The sequence below is a fragment of the Helianthus annuus genome, chromosome 2 (assembly GCF_002127325.2).
Source record: "Helianthus annuus cultivar XRQ/B chromosome 2, HanXRQr2.0-SUNRISE, whole genome shotgun sequence".
Lineage (NCBI taxonomy): Eukaryota > Viridiplantae > Streptophyta > Magnoliopsida > Asterales > Asteraceae > Helianthus > Helianthus annuus.
The window spans coordinates 123945780-123965359 of record NC_035434.2 but is presented as its reverse complement, the minus strand read 5'-3'; the positions used below and the strand labels follow the sequence as shown (position 1 = coordinate 123965359).

The 19580-nt window shown below is 40.6% G+C and overlaps 1 protein-coding gene across 1 annotated transcript; it reads left to right on the top strand.

Moving 5' to 3' along the window:
- The first annotated feature begins 5709 nt into the window (after window positions 1-5709).
- LOC110895726 (alcohol dehydrogenase-like 3) lies at window positions 5710-10298 on the top strand. Its single transcript, XM_035982033.1, has 7 exons — window positions 5710-5718; window positions 6139-6503; window positions 6651-6679; window positions 9285-9346; window positions 9438-9533; window positions 9604-9765; window positions 10015-10298. The coding sequence occupies exons 1-7, from the start codon at window positions 5710-5712 to the stop codon at window positions 10129-10131; spliced, it is 840 nt and encodes a 279-aa protein (XP_035837926.1). The 3' UTR covers window positions 10132-10298.
- The last annotated feature ends 9282 nt before the right edge of the window (window positions 10299-19580 follow it).

The following is a 19580-nucleotide window of genomic DNA, read 5'->3' as shown; positions in this document are numbered from 1 at the left end:
GCTCATCTAAAAGCCACACATCATGCCAAAAAGCCACTCCCTCTCCATTACCTATTATACCTTTCATGAAAAATCCAAGCGGACGACCTTCCACCTTAGTTTTAATGAAATTCTTGGCAATGTTGTTCCAAACTCCAGAAAGAGTTTTTTTATATGGAATACACTCCCAACCCGATCTACTGGAATGAAGGGCAACAATGACTTTTTTCCACAGCTTATTCTCTTCCGTTTTGAATCTCCAGCCCCATTTAGCGAGCAACGACTTATTGGTCACTTCTAATTTACTTAAACCCAATCCTCCGAACTTCTTTTGACATGAGACCTTCTCCCAGGCAACCCAATGTATTTTTTTGACTTCTCCGGAGCCCCCCCAAAGAAATTTTTGTATCATAGCTTCTAAGTCCGATATTATTTTCTTAGGAGCCTTATAAAGAGAGAAGTAGTATGTAGGAAGACTTTCCATCACCGATTTGATTAACACCACTCTACCTCCGATCGAGAGCAAATGGGATTTCCACTTAGCAAGGCGAGCTCGAAAACTTTCAATAACCGGTTGCCAATTTGAAATCCTATTCATATTAGCTCCTACTTTGAGCCCGAGAAATTTAAAGGGAGGGCTATCATGCTTACAACCAAGTAAATTAGCCATTTCCTCGATTTCTCCCGAACCCACTCCAATTCCAAAGAGATAAGATTTCTCGATGTTTATTTTAAGACCGGAGCATATAAAGAAACAACGAAGAGTTCTCACCACGTTTACTATCTCACTTCTAGACCATTCTCCCATGACGATGGCGTCGTCCGCGTAGAGAAGATGAGATATGTTCGGCCCGTTGTTCGGAATTGATATACCTTTTAAGATCCCCTCGTTCTTTGCATTGACCAAAATAACGGAAAGAGCCTCCATCACGACCAAGAAGAGAAAAGGCGAAAGCGGGTCTCCTTGTCTGAATCCTTTTTCACATCTAAACGTGAAAGTGGGCGAACCATTAACCAAAACCGATGAGCTAGCCGACTTCAGAATACCCATGATCCAGGAACACCATTTCTCATGAAAGCCCATCTCTTGAAAAATACTCACTAAAAAATTCCAGTTCACGTTGTCATATGCTTTGTCAAAATCAATTTTTAGAATAAACGCCTTGTCTTTCTTCTTTTTTATCCACGAGATAATCTCATTTACGATCAGGGGACCGTCTAAGATATATCTACCTTTAAGAAAAGCTGACTGATTCTCCGAAATAACCCCATCCAGAACTCTCCTTAAACGATTGGCTAAGACTTTTGAAATGACCTTACTAATAACTCCCACCAAATTGATAGGTCTGTAATTAGCAAGAGAGACCGGGTCTTTAACTTTAGGCACTAGCGCAATAAACGATGCCCCACTACCTAAGTTAATCTCTCCTGAATTGTAAAACCAATCAAAGATTCTCCGAAAATCGTCCTTGAATAGACTCCAAAAGTGTTTTATGAATCTAAAATTCATTCCGTCCGGACCTGGGGCTTTCTCATCACCACATTCAAATACCGCTTCTTTAATTTCTTGCTCTAAAAATGGTTCAATCAGAACATTACTTTCCAAATCCGAGATCTTTTTAATGTTGGAACAATCCAACTTCGGCCGGATATGGTGCTTCTCTCTGAATTTTTCTCGAAAAAAGGAGAATACCTGTTTCTTAATCTGAGCCGGTTTAGAACACCAATCTCCATTGACATTAAGCCCGTGGATCGAGTTAGACGCTTTCCTGTTATTAATCAAAGCATGGAAAAATTTTGAGTTCTCATCCCCATCTAAAGCCCATCTCACCCGGGATCTTTGTTTGAGATCCAAGTTCTTCCTATAGTCCGATTCCTTCACAATTTTCCTATTCTCCGCCAACGTCCACTCCTCGTCTTCCGTAAGGTCCCTGTTTTCCATCTCTTTCTCCAAGGCTTCTAATTCTTCTAACGCCAAATTTACCGACTCTTTTTCTTTAGCCAAGAACTCATCTCTCCAAACTTTGAGCCGAGTTCTGATGTGGGCGAATTTAGAGGTAAGGCTGACGTCCGGTGGATCAAGGACCTCGAAACTCTCCGAAGCCTCAACAACGGCTTCTTCGAAACCTGGCTGGCCGATCCACGAGCTAAACACCCGAAATGGACGCGGACCAAACTTGAGATCTACCACTTCCAAAATGATAGGACAATGGTCCGAGTGTCTACCGGGAAGCACCCGAACACAAGCATGAGGCCACCCATTAAAGAAATCAGAACATACCAAGAATCGGTCCAATTTACTAAGTTTCCTTCCATTGTCTCTGATGCATGTGAACTTCCTACCTTGCATAGGAAATTCTAATAACCCATTTTCGAAGATAAGTTTGTTAAAGTTCTCAGCACAAACGGCTTTAAACTTCGACCTTTTCCTTTCGTCCATAGATCGGACAGCATTAAAATCTCCTGCTAACACCCATTTACCTTCCAACGACTCAATCTGAGAAGAGATTTCCTCCCATAGTTGGCGTTTTGCCACTACACTTTGAGGAGCATACACATTCATTAGGTTCAATTGAGCCCCACTGCCAACTAAAGTTCCTCTAACCGTAAGAAAACTTCTGTTCTGAATAATATCTTCTACTTTGAAAATATTTGGATCCCACATCCAAATCAGCCCACCAGACATACCCACTGAAGCCGCAAATGAGAAGTCAAAATTGTTGTTACCCCAAAAACCCACCAGGCTTGCCTTAGAGACTACTTCCGATTTAGATTCTTGAATAGCAACCGCCCCTATTTTGTTTGTAATCCTTAACTCTTTCACCCAATTCGCTTTGACACCCCCACTTATTCCTCTGATGTTCAACGATAAAATATTCATTGACACACATTGTACTTACCTGCGCATCTGATCGCCTCGTTAACAAGCTCGATGTGATTGCTTAGATTGACACCAATGATGTTCCCAGTTCTTAGAGTCGCTTCGAGTTCATCTGATTCCTGAGCGTCAAATGTATCCGCAACTTCTTCCACCTCTACGTCCTTAGGAGAAGCACCGTCGACTTCCGAATATTCCCCATTATGATTAAGACCTTTGTCATCAGAAACTTGCTCTTTATTGGGTTCTGAATCGGTATCTTGCCTCGTCACTACATTCTCGTTCCTTCCTTTATCTTGAACAGAGATATCATTCTTTTCTCTAGGGTCCACGTTTAGATCAAACTTAAAAACTCCATCATCCCTGGGCCTTTTCCTGGGTCTTTCCTCCGAAATTGGGCTTGACATCCGACCATTTCTATGGGTATTTTACCTGGGCCTCCTGAAAAGCATACTCTTTTTGGGCCTACCATGAGGGGCTGAAGAATTAAAAAATAAAATATCCCCTCTTGGAATATTAACCTGTTTGTTTAACACCTGGGTCCCACAAGAATAAAAAGACGGCTCTGAATTAATAGGTTGTGGGTCGGCGCTGACATTCTCCATGCAATTTATGTTTGGCTCTAAACGACTGTTGGATTCCCCATGGTTCACCTTAATAGCCTCTCCCGACTTTTCGTGAACCGGTCCCGACTCTTGATTTTCCGATACATCCCCCTGGAGACTGTTGACAATCTGAGCGTTGCCGGAATCCTGCTTGTTCGGCGACAGCGTAACATCGACCAGAGAGGGGATAGATCCCACAGAATCCGGAAACCAGTTGCTCATCTCTTCTTCAACCCAAACTCGATATTGTTTGTCCTTCCATTTCAACGTGACTTGATCGTGAATTCTGTTCCCATCTCCAACCAGTAACCCGATCCAGCTTACCGAAAGGTCTCTATCATTCGCCTCCAATTGAGATCCATAAACAATCTTACCAAAATGTTCCGCTATATTGTTGAGGACGTCGTTTTCCGCTAAGTGAATCGGAACACCGAGGATTCTGACCCAGGCAAGGCGTTCAAACGGAAGAGATTGGCAATTCCAAACATCAAGGCACTTGAACCAGTCTTTCCAAGCGTTGTGGTCCAGCAGAAAGTTGTTGCAACCGTCTTCGTCCTGAAACTTTAAAAGCATAGATAGACCGCCCAAGTAGCTCAGCGATACCCCCTTAACACTGCTCTTCGACAGCAACGTGTTCAGATTCCTCAAGGTCCATAGATCCTTACACCTCCCTATTAAAGCTAATCCAACCAAGTCGATAAAAGCTGCTGTCTCGTCCGATAACTCAATACAGCAGTTCCGTTCCCAGACCGCCTCATCGCCGGGAACTGGTGAGCCCTGACCTTTCTGACCATATTTCGGAGCACTCGTCTCCTTATTGAATAAGTCACTGAAAAGCTTGCCTTTACCTTGATTGATGAAAGCATTACTGTGGGTCTTAGATTCCTGACGAGGACGGTGAGAGACCATACCGTCCTGGTCATTGATGCCATTCTTCTTGCCAAAGATTCCTACGTTCTCCTTAGCGAATCTAGCGAGGTTGGCACTAAGCTTAAAACCTCCCATTTTGGTGCCATTCAACGCTCGTTCCATTTCCTTGACGTCCCTAACATTTTTGAATTTAATAAAACCGAATCTTCTACCTTCCTTGTCGTATTCCCTAGCAATGAACACCCCCGCCACTTCTCCGAAAACCTTAACAAAGTCAGCCACGTCCCAAGTATTACAACCATAAGGAAGGTTAGTAATAAAGAACTTGGTAATGTCTTCGTCACTATTCCTGGCGTTAGCGATTCCTTTACTCTTGTTTTTCTTCCTCACCGGAACGTTATTCCATCTCTCTCCTTCATCCCCCACGTCCATTGGAGAAAGACGAGATCCAAGAATAAGGAGTTAGGTTTTATTTGGAAAGGGTGTTGTTAAATATACCCAAAAAGTCAAACTTTTTTACTTTTACTCATAAGTCAAACCATTTTAGTCAAAATATAGAATAAACTAATATTTTCTCACTGCTTTTTTTTTAAGTCAAACTTTTTTACTTTTTCCACAAGTTATTTCAAGTTTCTATAAACTAATATTTTCTCACTATTTTTCAAGTTTCCATATATGTTTCAAGTTGTCAGGCTTTATGTCTAGCAGCATTGTTTAATCCAATTTCTTATAATTTTTCTGTTGTTAAAATTCTAAATAAAATAGATTTTTTTTTTTTTTTTGAACAGCCAAAGTTAATACTTTGATATCAAAAGTAGGAGATTTAACATCTATACTATAAAAAGTAATATTAAAAATAAACAATTATTATAATATTTTAATTTTAATTTAATTACAAAAAGGGTATACATAAAGAATTTTTTTTACGACAAACAACATTTAAATTTTATTCACATATCTTTTTTCATTTGTAGCTAAAAAACAAAAAAATTGTACTCTCAAATCATATTCACATATCCTTTAGTATGGACGAACAAAAATGTATTTTTAGGGTACGAAGCATAAAAATAAATATCCAAATCTGATTTGCACGTCATATATCTCTTTTGAAGGAGATATTTTATTTCATTTTTTTTTAACTTTTTCCCTACTATTTAAGAATAATGTTTCTTGAACTTTTTTCTCAACTTTATCGTCGTGAAAGTGGTTTTGTCGATCTATGATCTATGTGATTAATTGTTTTAATGTTTGCACGCTTACTGTTTTATTAGAGACTCGTTATTTATTTATGATTAACTTTTTCACTTTCGTATTTATAATAAAGTGTCTTGATTATTAATTTATTAATATTGATATTAATACTATATTAAATAAATAATGAATATAGTACAAAAAAAATCCGTTAAATTACAAATATAGTTCGTCCATTAGTAATATATAAAATTGTAATGGTTAACTGTATATATGTATTTCTTTTTTGTTATACAAGACAAATAGTAGAAATAAAATATAAAAAGTAACAAAAGTATTATAAAATAAAATAATATTAAAAACATAATTATTACTTTTGACTTTTATAATAAAATAATGTAATAAAGTAAATAACACAAAAACATAATTATTACCTTTGACTTTTATAATAAAATAATGTAATAAAGTGCTTAATCATTACCAAGTTTGACTAATGGGTAGATTTATCCTTATAATGGGTATATTTATCACACCCCATTTGGAAATGAGATTACAAATCCATATTTCTATTTAAGATCTTAGGGTGTTATCCAATTACTTCTAGTGTATATGTAGGGTTGTTGTCTTGTTGAGTCTGTAGGGGAAGGTGTGGAGGACATACAGGAAGGTGATCAAGTTCTTACAATTTTTAATGGAGAGTGCGGTGAATGTATTTATTGCAAGTCAAAAACCACCAATCTATGTGCAAAGTTCCGAGTTGACCCATTACAAAGTGTGATGAGAAATGATGGGAAAACAAGATTCTTGACTCAAGATGGGAAACCTATCTACCATTTCTTAAACACTTCAACTTTCAGTGAGTACACAGTCATTGACTCAGCTTGTGTCGTAAAGATTAATCCGATAGCTCCCCTCAACAAGATGACCTTACTCAGTTGCTGTCTCCCTACAGGTTGTGATCCATATGTGCATATTTATTAGTTACTTTTTCAATCATTCATCTATGTTTTAAGTGTTAGTGTAACAATTAATATCTATATATGTTTTTTAAATTATGTTCAGTATATAGCATGATATGTGTATATCATGTCACTAAAGGAATTAACAATATTTTTTGGGTTGTTTAGCAACATATTTTTGACTTTTGCTAATGGCAGTTTTCAATTAGTGATGTATTAATTGTGGCACTTTAAAGCAGGTCATACTAGGGGCCAAAACAAGAGGGCCATCTAAAATAATAGGAAAGGAATAATGGATTTTAATAATCCAAACTTTCACCCATTGGCCGGCAACGGACCCAACTTCAAAAATAACCGGTGGTGGTCCTAACTTTTCGTATATTGTAAACCAATGGACTTTTACTAAAAAAAAACCTTAATTTCTTTTTGTCTCCTTATCCTTTTCGGTTTAGTAAAGGTCCATTGGTTTACATTATACGAAAAGTTGCCGAAAAGGATAAGGAGACAAAAATAAATTAAGGTTTTTATTAGTAAAAGTCCATTGGTTTACAAATACGAAAAGTTGGGACCACCACTGGTTATTTTTGAAGTTGGTTCCGTTGCCAGCCAATGGGTGAAAGTTTGGATTATTAAAATCCATTTTGCCTAATAGGAATTGACATCAATTCTGAAAAGTGTATCAAAGGTACAACGTATAGTGTATATTTGCATGTGAAAAGAATATGAACTCAATGCCTTGTCTCCAACATTTGTTATATATTAATGCGTAGTACGCTTTGAGCTTATAGAAGACATTTAATTCGAGCTTAGAAGATATAGAAAACATTTCATTCCAAAAATGAGAAACTTTTTAAAATTCTTAGGGTATGTTTGGCATAGAGCTTTTAGGAGCTTATCGCTTTAACATTTTAAGAAAAAACTCATACTCAATAAAAAACCTTGTTTGGTTGAAGAAGCTTGAAGCTTTTAGGTTAGGAGTTTGAACCTTTTGGTTGAACGCTCCTACTAGTAGCGTTTAGAAGGAGCTACAAGCTTTTAGAGAAAAATGACTATTTTAACCTCTAAACATAATGAACTTTTTAATGTACAAACTTTTTAAACTTTTAGTTATGTCCATTTTTTGTCATTTTATACATTTTATTAAAAGCTCTAGCTACTTTGCCAAACACCAAATATATCTAAAAAGCAAGCTATAGCTACTAGCTACCAGCTACAGCTACTAGCTAACAGCTACAACTATCAGCTACCAGCTTCCAGCCACCAACCACCAGCTACTTTTGTCAAATATACCCTTAGAGATCTGAAATAGTTTAGTCAATAATTTGCCTAATTAATCACCCTAGGGTTTAGTGTTCCTAGGTATATATGCATGCTATTCTTACACATACCATCCCCAACTCTCAAATGTCGTTCGATAAATTCTCAAACAGTCGTTTAATTTTTTAGGAGGGGAGGGGGACTATAACGAAAGCCCTAACTTTCAAATGGCCGTTTTGGTGAAAGCTCAAACACTGTTTGAAAATGGTGTGAGATTAGACATCAAATGGTGCGGTAATAGCATGCCCCCTTTTTTGCATCGTCTTTTATCGACAAATCTATCCACCTAGAATATGTCTCTTTCCGATCTGTATTTCCTTATGTTGATTCAAGCGACACAAGATCTTTCTTTTGATCATTCACTCACAAAATCGTTGCCAAACAACCATTGTATGGCGACCAAAGTTCTACCATAGTTTTTTTATATTTCACCGCAACTTGTCCTTTTTTCCAGCCTGATTTGAGTTACCACATATCAGGTTTCCAATTCGTGAAACCCACAGGACAATATTGTTGTTTTACACCACATGTAACATGTTGCCATCGTTGCCTCACACAACAAATTTGTAGTACGTCGTGTACCAATTTTGATCGCCATCTTCCCTACTAAAAGCTTTAAGGATCTAATTGGTTTTCCCTTTGTCATACCAATTCCTAGACACCAAACCTCTACAAGTCGAGTTCCTTTGAACCAACCCTTCTCCTAACCTAATTTCTTAACACATGCCTTGTATCATCATGCTTGACACCAACCCTAGACAAACCTGATTCCCTTACACCGACCATCTACTACCCTTGCATTATTGGTTCCCTTACACTGATCCTTCAACCTAGTTCCTTAACACAAACCCCTTTAACAATTCACTAAATGTGTACACTGGTTAACGCATATAGTCGGTGTAGACAAATATATTCCAAATATAAACTAAAAATATCATCATCAAATCTAATATTAAAAAACTTGCAATAAAACCTTCTTTTTGAAGTCTTATCTTCCAACTTAAATATTGAAATATTGGGCAGCAGTAATTCATAAGGCCACAATCTAATTAACACTCTTCACTTAACGTACATAAAAAATGCAACACTCTTCACATAGTTATTTACTAAACTGACATATTACTCCCATTTTCATAGATATGGATGTATGTGTTATCCAATTACACTCTACTACTATGTAAGCTTGATCCTCCCACCTCCTCATGTGTAGTCCTTAGATATCCCATTAACCATTGGTGTTGTCATTGCCTCTTTCTTAACACCGGGAAAAATATCATCTTGCATCATGTCATTTTGAGGAACCATCTTTGCATCCTTCTCTCTCGATCATGCACATTGTCCACACAACGATTGCATCTCTCCCTTATTAACTTCTATATATGATGGGTGAGTCTATCTTAGTTCTTTTCAGTTGGCAAAGATTATAATTATACGAGAGTTGTATTTATACCCGATCTACATATTAACTTCTATATATGATGACAGGCCAAACATTAGGAATGACGGATTTTATAAACCCAAGGGATGTTAAGACTACGGTACATGAGGTAACTAGCACTTATATTTTTATATTGAAAGTTTTGTTCTTTTGTAAACATTTGTTATCTTGTTATATTGTTATTCACCAAACCCGTACAGAAAATAAGGGAGATGACAGAAGGTGGGGTAGACTTCAGCTTCGAGTGTTGTGGAAATCTTGATGTACTTCGTGAAGCCTTCTTATCTACACATGATGTATGTATATATGTATATGTATATGTGTGAACTTCTTTATGAATAAATAGATATTGTTTCGTAAATACAGGGATGGGGGATGACACTAATATTGGGGATTCATCCATCACCAAGAATGTTGACATTGCATCCAATGGAGTTGTTTGAAGGACGAACAATCACGGGTTCAGTGTTTGGTGGCTTCAAAAGGAAGACCCAACTCCCTCTTTTCGTTGAGCACTTTATGCACGCGGTATGTTTATTTATTTTATATGCATGCTGACATGCAGAGGCGGCCCTAAGGGTGTGCCGGGTGAGCGACCACATATGATCTAAAAATTTTGGGTTCTAAAAAAGTTTTCTTTTTACATATATAAAAAATATTAAACCTAACAATAATTATCACCTTATTAATTAGTTTGTTTATATATATGAAATCTACGTGCGGACCCTTTTTACATGTATGTGTGTCCATTAATATAACATATTATGAACTTTTCAGATAGAGGGGCCAAAGTTGGATGAATTTATAACACACGAGCTTCCATTTAACAAAATCGACCAAGCTTTTGAACTGCTGATTCATGGAAAATCATTACGATGTATGCTTCAACTTTGAGTTAAAAATAAGTATCATATGTATGTTGTTAAGAAGTTAAGTCAAAATCAAGGTTTGGAATAGTCAACTCACAAGTCAAAGTGTTGGTAGTTTTGGAAGTTTGGAAGTGCATGGGCTTGCTGGTATTTTCCCAAAGTTGTTTAGTTTGGTTTACATCCGAATAATGTCTCACTGTTTATGGTTTGTTTTCGTCAAAATAAAAGATAGGTTGTTAATAGTTGTTAACAATCTAGAATTCAGGGCTGGCCCTAAGCATGGGCAAGGTGGGCGCCGGCTCAGGGCCAAAAACGTAGAAGGGCCCGTACGATTTTTAAATTATAAATATATTAAATCCTGAGGGAACCGATAAAAACAGTTAGAGATGAAAGTATAAGCATAAACTAATTATAGTCTAGTAAAGGCCCCTTGTTTCCAACCACATTGTACCTGGTTCGAGTCTGTTTTGTGTCATTTTTGAGGTTTTTTATAGGTCCCTTTGCTGTATTAATGTCCCACTTTGTTCATGGAAGTTCTAAGACTACATGGTATGGTGATGGACCATCCTTGGAGGATGATCCGCCACGTAGGCGCCACATCATAGTCCTCCCAAGGATGGATCATCCTCCAAAACTAGGGGGCATGGGAGGATGGTCCTAGTCATCATCCTCCACCACTTTTATATTTTTTTTTTTTTAAATCTCCATCTTTTTTTAAACATTTAACAAATAAAGTAATAAAATATTTTAATTAATATTATAAAACATTACATAAACAAAAAAAAAAAAATTAAACTTAAAAAAAATAAACTAAAAAAACATAAACTTAAAAACCTAAAGTTAAAAAAAAAAAAAACGTAAAAATATCCTAACATACTAAAATAAGCTACTAGTCGTCGTCTTCCATGTGGTGGGCGGGTTCGTTTTCAGCGTTGTTCCAAATATGCTCCACCAAGTCCGCTTGTAGGTTGTGATGTGTGTACTCGTTACGTAGAGCGAAGGCGTTCAAATCTTGTTCTTGCTCACTAACTGGAACAGAATTTCCAGTAGACGCGTTTTCGTCGTAATCACATATCGCTCTCCCTTCGTCTTCAATGATCATGTTATGAAGGATGATACAAGCGTACATAATGTGTCGTAACCTCCTTGGTGTTTGCGAACGTGCTGGAATAGAAATGATGTGCCATTTTTTTTGTAGAACACCAAAAGCCCGTTCAATATCTTTTCTTGCGCCCTCCTGAAACTTTGCAAATTTTTTCCTTTTGTCGTCGGTCGGGTGCGGGACAGTTTTAACAATTGTCGAGTATATCCCATCGGCTAGGTAGTAACCTCGCCTGTACTCCACCCCTGAAACCGTAAAGCTTGTGTCTGGACCTGTACCCGCCACTACATCATCAAAAATCTGTGACTGGTATATGATGTTGAGGTCGTTGAGTGAACCAGGTAGACCAAAAAAAGCATGCCATATCCAGAGATCCTGTGACGCAACAGCCTCTAGAATGATAGTCGGATGTCCCTGATCTCCCCTAGTATACTGACCTTGCCATGCAACCGGGCAGTTCTGCCACTGCCAGTGCATGCAATCAATGCTCCCGAGCATTCCTGGGAAACCATGTCTCTGTTCGTGGGCTTGATATAATTTTTGAACGTCGTTTACGTTCGGTTTCCGCAGGTATCGCTTGCTATACAATTTGACAACCCATTGGCAAAACTTGTATAAACATCGACGTGCGGTTCGTTCAGACATCCTAATGTACTCGTCTAATGCATCTGGTGCGTAACCGTACGCAAGTTGGCGAATGGCCGACGTACATTTTTGTAAATTGCTGAAACCCCTTTGACCCCTAGCATCGTTTCGCAATGTAAAAAACGGATCAGACTGGGCCATGTCGCCTGCAATACGTAAGAACAGTCGACGACTCATGCGGAAACGACGTCGAAAAATCTCGGCTGGGTACACGGGTTCGTCGGCAAAATAATCGGCTACTAGTTTATCGTGGCCGGCTATAAATTTAGAACAAAACAAAAATGAAATTAATTAAAACATACATTTTAAAATCTATATAAAAAAAACATACATTTTAAAATCTATATAAAAAAAACATACATTTTAAAACATATAAAAAAAATTAAAATACCTTCTTGGTCTCGATTATATTTTGCTCGTCTGGTTAGCGGTTGGGACGACCCTTCAGCGGCCGACATGAACACTTGAGCCGCGTTCATAATCATGTTGTGCATAATAACATCCTCTTCCGAAGATGATGAATACCACTCGGACGAAGACGATGAAGACATTGATGAAATTGAGGAAATTGAAGAAACGGGTGAAGCCATGATATTTTTTTAGCGAGAAATGGTGTGGAAGCGGGTAAAAAATGATGCAAAATATGAAGACTTTTTATAAAAAGAGATGAGTGGTTTATAAAATGTGAGAGAGATGGGGTGGTATTGGGTGAAAAGTGGTGAAAAAAGGGGTTAAGGGTGTGAGTATTTATAAAAATGGTATTGAAATGGGTGTTTATTTGAAAAGTAGCCGTTAGTTTTTTTTTTTTTTTTTATTAATATTCAAACGGTCATATGGGGGGCCCACATCTTTTTGCTTCGTCGAGAACGTCCGAAAAGAGACGGAGAGGACGGCGACGTATGGGGGCGGCACGGTGTTTGGACCGTCGCCGACCCGCGACGGGCCGGGGCCGACCCCCATACCGTATAGCCTAATGACCTTGGTGTACAGGCGCCTTTGCTATATTTTTGCCTACTTCTAATGAATTTAGTGTATTTAATTAAATTGTGAATGCAGACAAGTGTGGAAGTCTGTCACACCCCCAAATTCCACCCGCGGATAACACCCGCTTCGAGGGCGTGACTGACCAGGATCCAGCCACCAATTATACTAAGCATTGGTTAATATTAAAGTAATACTTACTAACCATACGATTAGCAAATATCAAGTTCAGAGTTTTAAGTTCAGAGAAAATGTAGCGGAAGCATAATTAACAGTTTTAAACATTGTTCGCAAGGTAAACATAATAAATGCCCAACACACGGGCAGACGACCACTACGCATCCCAAGTAGCTGCTCCAGTCACTGGCCACCTGCAAAGCATGCAGTAAAGGGGTCAACAATAATGCTGAGTGAGTTCACTAGTTGTCCAGTTTTAATTACCAAAAACTCGTTTCACCAGTTAATTTATCCGTTTATACATGCCATGGGGAGCTACCCCAAAAGTTAGCGACTAAACTGTTTTCTAATACCGAACACTAGGTAACCGAATGCGTTTCCGCAGGATGCCCCGATGTCAATGTTCTATCATCATTGACGGATGCCTGAGTACATTAGTTCACGACCGATCCCATACCATGGCACGGTGTGAGGCTGGTAAAACCTAAATAGCGCTATCAACTAATAACCCGTTCGCCTGGCACCGGCGACTAATCGGTATTATGTAGTAGGGACTTGAGTGATAGAGTTGCGTTTAGTGCCGTTAGTTGCAATCCGTATAAACAGTAATTAACTAAAAAGGTTTCCCAATACAAGGGAAGATAAAGTAAGTTGTTTCCCAATAACTAGGGAAGGAGTGTAGACGGTATCCCCTTTACAAGGGGATAGGGTTGTTTTAGTCTCGTGTCCCAAACCACCGGGACGCATGCTTTTAAGTTGTGAACTCACCTTGGGTTGCTCGGTATGACACGTTACTTGGTTAAATATGTTGGTCACCACGTCCTAGCATGGTTACCAATTATGGGTCAAGTCGGGTACAAGTAAACACGTATAAAACACTTATGACAATACAGAAAGCAGTCACGTATAACATGCAATATACAAACAGTGGGGTATTGGGCCTAAACAGTTACACAAGCAATCCAGTTAACAGACAATCCAGCAAGTATATCGGCCCAATAACATAAAACAGCCCAGTCGAAACTAAGGTGGTTGCGACTCGCAACCGAGGTTGCGACTCGCAACTGCGGTCTCGGTCCGTCATGCTTTGGTTGCGACTCGCAATCAGAGATTCCGACTCGCAACCGGCAGTTCCGACAAAGTAGTTGTGGTTACGACTCGCAATCGGATCGATACGCGTTGATTACGACTCGCAACTGGGCGGTCTCGACAAATCTTGGTGCGGTCTCGAGTAGCAACCAAAGGTTGCGACTCGCAACCGTGGTTTACGTGTGCATGAAGACCTTCTAGAACCTGCCATTTGTACGAACCAATGGAAATGCATTTTCATGAAACCAATATGTACCATTTCCACTAAACATGTTTGTTTGTCTGATCATTAGCCAAAACAGATCAAATATACACATTTCAAACATATTTCAAAGGCATTCAAATTGTTCTTCATTATTCAAGCAACATTCAACAACACTCATCATCATTAACCCAAATACTATGCATAAAACCCATTAACCAAAATCTTATATTTCTCGGACAACATCGAAATACACAAACAAGTTATCAAAACAACATTTTATCATGAAAATCCTAAGAATCAATTCTAAACCAAACCGATTCATATGGTGTCACACATATGCAAACCGATTTTTCATGAGCATCATAAGTCAATGGTTTGCATCATTTTTAGCCACAAAAATGTCATGAACACATTAGCAACTTATCCGAAACTAGAAACATGTTAGTCGATTATTCATTTTACACACCAAACCACATCACCAAGTATACAACTACACTAGCTAAATTATGTCCTTCATGCTATCATCTAACAATCAACAAATATTTTAAAGACACTAACCGGTTGGTGAGGTTCAAGGGTGAGTATGAAACTTCTAACGGGTGTGTGTGTGTTGATCCGAGAGCTCCTAGTGGTCACCGATTGATCCGAGAAGAAGGAGATGAGAAGAGGTGATCTTGGTTGCTTAGAGTTTTAGGGTTTTAGTGAGAGAGATGAGAGGAGGGTGTTAGAGTGTAGTGAGTGTTGTAAAAATGGATAAGGGAGGGGTGGGTTGGTTTATATAAGGTTCCGAATGGGCTTAGGGGGTTTCCGGGTTGGGTTCAATTCCTACAAGGCCAAGGCCTAGCCGGCCCATTATTAATGTTCACTCGAGACCGTGGTCTTGAGTCGGGTTGCTTGTGTCTCGAGTCGGGTTGCTTGTGGTTTCGGCTCATATGTATTACACGCACACATATATATATATATACATATCTAAATACACCGACACGTAGATACGCACATAACATGTAACACGAAAGTTCACGGGTTTTCATTTAATAAATATACACACGTAAGTTACATCGAAGGATTGTTCGGGAAAGTCCGAAGTGTCACATTATCCCCAAGTTTTAGGAACTTTCGTCCCGAAAGTTAAGGCAGCCACTGTCAAGCTAGTGTAAGTGAAAGCGTTTCAACGGGGTGTCACATCATCCCCCCGTTAGTTTGGAATTTCGTCCCGAAATTCGTTCGTAGCTTCAGCGCTGGGGTTTTCGTTAGGGAACAACTGGGGATACTTGTGCTTCATCTGGTCTTCCCGCTCCCAGGTATACTCTGGGCCACGTCGCGAGTTCCAACGAACTCGTACAAGAGGTATCTGGCTACGTTTGAGGGTTTTGATCACTCGATCCGTGATCTCGATTGGTTCCTCAGTAAAGTGTAGCTGTTCGTCAATCGTCAGTTCCTTAAAAGGAATCACAAGTGTTTCATCCGACAAACACTTCTTCAGGTTGGATACGTGAAAGACGTTGTGTACCGCACTCAGTTCTTCAGGCAGGTTCAATCTATAAGCGACCTTACCGATCTTCTCGGTAATTTCGAATGGTCCGATATATCGCGGATTAAGCTTGCCCCGTTTGCCAAAGCGAACCACACCCTTCCAGGGTGAGACTTTAAGTAGAACCCGGTCACCGACCTGAAATTCCAACGGTTTCCTACGCTTATCAGCGTAGCTCTTCTGACGGTCACGAGCTGCCGCCATGCGTTGTCTGATCTGGGCAATCTTTTCCGTTGTATCTACCACCATCTCTGGGCCCGTGATTTGACTATCACCGATTTCCGCCCAGCAGAGAGGTGACCGGCATTTACGACCGTACAATGCCTCAAAAGGTGCTGCCTGAATACTAGTGTGGTAGCTGTTGTTGTATGAGAACTCTACTAACGGTAGATGCTTCTCCCAATTCTTGCCAAAATCGATCACACACGCTCTAAGCATGTCTTCTAGAGTTTGGATGGTACGTTCGGACTGTCCATCCGTTTGCGGGTGATAAGCAGTGCTCATATCCAAACGTGAGCCAAAGCATTTGTGCATAGCTTGCCACAATTCCGAAGTAAATCGAGCGTCTCGGTCTGAAATAATCGAGGTTGGCACTCCGTGCCTCGAAACTACTTCCTTTAAGTAAATCTCTGCCAAGGTAGAAAACTTGTCCGTTTCCTTAATAGCCAGAAAGTGTGCGGACTTGGTCAGTCGATCCACTATTACCCAAATAGTATCATTTCCGCGTTGAGATCTAGGTAGCCCTGTGACAAAATCCATGGAAATTTGCTCCCATTTCCATTTCGGGATTTCTGGTTGTTGGAGTAGACCTGCTGGCTTCTGGTATTCTGTCTTGACTCTCGCGCAAGTCAAACATTTGCTGACGTATGTCGCTATGTGGGCCTTCATACCAGGCCACCAATACGTAGTCTTCAAGTCATGGTACATCTTGTCCGAACCAGGATGTACTGAGTAGCGGGACTTGTGGGCTTCGTCCATCACGAGTTCGCGTAAACCTCCAAAGAGTGGAACCCAAATGCGTCCTGTCACATAGTAAGCACCATCTTCTTTCTGTTCTAGTTGCTGTCTCGATCCTCGCAGAGACTCAGCCCTGATGTTTTCCGGCTTCAATGCTTCAACTTGAGCATTTCGAATCTGGGTAGGGAGGTTAGACTGAATGGTAAGTTGCAGTGCTCGCACGCGCTTTGGTACGGTGTCCTTTCGACTGAGGGCGTCTGCCACAACATTGGCCTTGCCCGGATGATACTTGATGGCGCATTCGTAGTCATTCAAGAGTTCGACCCATCGACGTTGTCTCATGTTCAATTCCTTTTGCCTAAAGATATGCTCGAGACTCCTGTGATCGGTGTAAATAGTGCACTTGGTACCGTACAGGTAATGCCTCCATATCTTAAGAGCAAAAACCACTGCTCCTAGTTCCAAGTCGTGCGTCGTGTAGTTCTTTTCATGCGTCTTGAGTTGTCGAGAGGCGTAGGCAATAACTTTCTCGCGTTGCATCAACACGCAACCGAGCCCATGAATAGACGCATCGCAGTAAACCACAAAGTCGTCAGTGCCGTCAGGCAACGAGAGAATAGGAGCGCTGCAGAGGTTATCCTTAAGTCTCTGAAAAGCAGATTCCTGCGCTGCATTCCACTTGTAGGCGACGCCTTTCTGGGTGAGTGTCGTGAGGGGTTGTGCAATCTTCGAGAATCCCTGAATGAATCTGCGGTAGTAGCCCGCCAAACCCAAGAATTGGCGAACTTCAGTGGGAGTCTTAGGCGTAGGCCAGTTCTTTATCGATTCGATCTTAGCTGGGTCGACATGAATTCCGTTCTTATTAACTACATGGCCGAGGAAATGGACTTCCCGAAGCCAGAAGTCACATTTAGAGAATTTGGCATACAGTTGCTCGTTGCGAAGAAGTTCGAGGATAAGGCGTAGGTGCTGTTCATGCTCTTCTTGACTTTTTGAGTAAATCAGAATATCATCGATAAACACGATCACGAATTTGTCGAGGTAAGGCTTACATACGCGGTTCATAAGATCCATGAACACTGCAGGTGCGTTAGTCATTCCAAAAGGCATAACAAGGAACTCGTAATGACCATAACGAGTCCTGAACGCAGTCTTGGAAATATCTTCGTTACGAACTCTTAGCTGATGATAGCCTGATCGCAGGTCAATCTTTGAATAGTAGCTCGACCCTTGCAACTGATCGAATAGGTCGTCGATGCGCGGGAGGGGGTAACGATTCTTGATGGTAACCTTGTTCAACTCACGGTAGTCGATGCACATTCGGAATGTGCCATCCTTCTTCTTGACAAAGAGTACTGGGGCTCCCCAGGGTGATGAACTAGGACGGATAAATCCTTTATCCAAAAGTTCTTGTAATTGCGTAGAGAGTTCTTTCAGTTCCGCAGGGGCTAGACGATATGGTGCACGAGCTATGGGTGCTGCTCCGGGAGCTAGCTCGATTTGGAATTCGACCTGACGGTGGGGTGGGAGTCCAGGTAATTCCTCAGGAAATACCTCGGGATAATCGCGTACTACAGGAAAATCTTCAATCCTCTTTTCCTTTTCGCGAGTATTGGTGACGAGTGCTAAGATAGCGGTGTGCCCTTTCTGCAAACACTTCTGGGCTTTTAGAAGCGAGATAATGCCTGTGACTTCTCCACCTTTGTTGCCTTTGACGATGAGGGGTTGACCAGAACGGCGAGGTATACGAACTGCTTTCTCTTGACAGAGGATCTCAGCACGATGTTTGGATAACCAATCCATACCAATGACGACGTCGAAGCTTCCAAGTTTGACAGGGAAAAGATCGATACTAAACGTATGGCCAGACAATTCTAGGGTGCAGTCGTGGATCACATGCGTGGCCTCGATGTTCTTGCCATTAGCTATCTCGACGGTATGCTTAGAACTTAATAATGCAGGCGAGTGCTTAAGTTTCTTACTAATGCGAAGGGATACATAACTGGCATCGGCACCGGAATCAAATAACACAGAAACATAATGATCATCAAGTAGGAACTTACCCGCCACGACGTTGGGATCGTTCCTTGCTTCTCCAGCTCCAATCACGAAAGCTCTGCCCCTTGCATTTCCAGCATTGTTATTCTGCTCATTGTTCCCAGCTCCCTGATTGTTGTTGCGATTCTGATTCAGCTCAGGGCAATCCTTTCGCATGTGACCTGTTGCCCCACATTTAAAGCATGCCCTGTTGTTTCCCTGCTGCTGCTGCTGTTGGGGTTGTTGCTGATTCTGCCTTGTTGGGAACTGACTTCTACAATCCTTTGCCTCGTGCCCCATCTTGTGGCATCGCTGGCACTGACCCTTGGTACATGCCCCATTGTGGTGCCTGTTACACTTGTTGCACTTAGGGTAGTTTCCCCGGTAGCCACCCTGTTGCTGAGCGCCCTTGTTGTTGTCAGTTTTCCTTTGCTGAGCTGGGGCCTGAGTAGGGTTTGCATCCTTACCCTGATTTCCATCCCACTTTCGTTTGCCATCACTGGAAGTTCCTTCCGCAGCACTGATCCTTTTGGGCAACCTGCCCTCTTCCACAGCCTGATCCGTGAGTTTGTGAGCAAGTCGAACGATCGGCTGAATGGTAGTGTGGTTGGCTGAAGTTACATGGCTTCGGATTTCTGGAGCCAGACCCTTGATGTACAGTTCGATCCTTCGATACATAGGTCGAGACATGTTTGGACAAAGAGCAGCATAGTCATTGGACAGCTTGGTGTAGGCCTCAATCTCTGACCC

Excerpts from the sequence above, each read along its gene's own strand:
- LOC110895726 (XM_035982033.1), top strand. Across the intron at positions 9,534-9,603 it reads CCTTCTTATCTACACATGAT|GGATGGGGGATGACACTAAT; the intron begins GTATGTATATAT and ends TCGTAAATACAG. Across the intron at positions 9,766-10,014 it reads TTGAGCACTTTATGCACGCG|ATAGAGGGGCCAAAGTTGGA; the intron begins GTATGTTTATTT and ends TGAACTTTTCAG.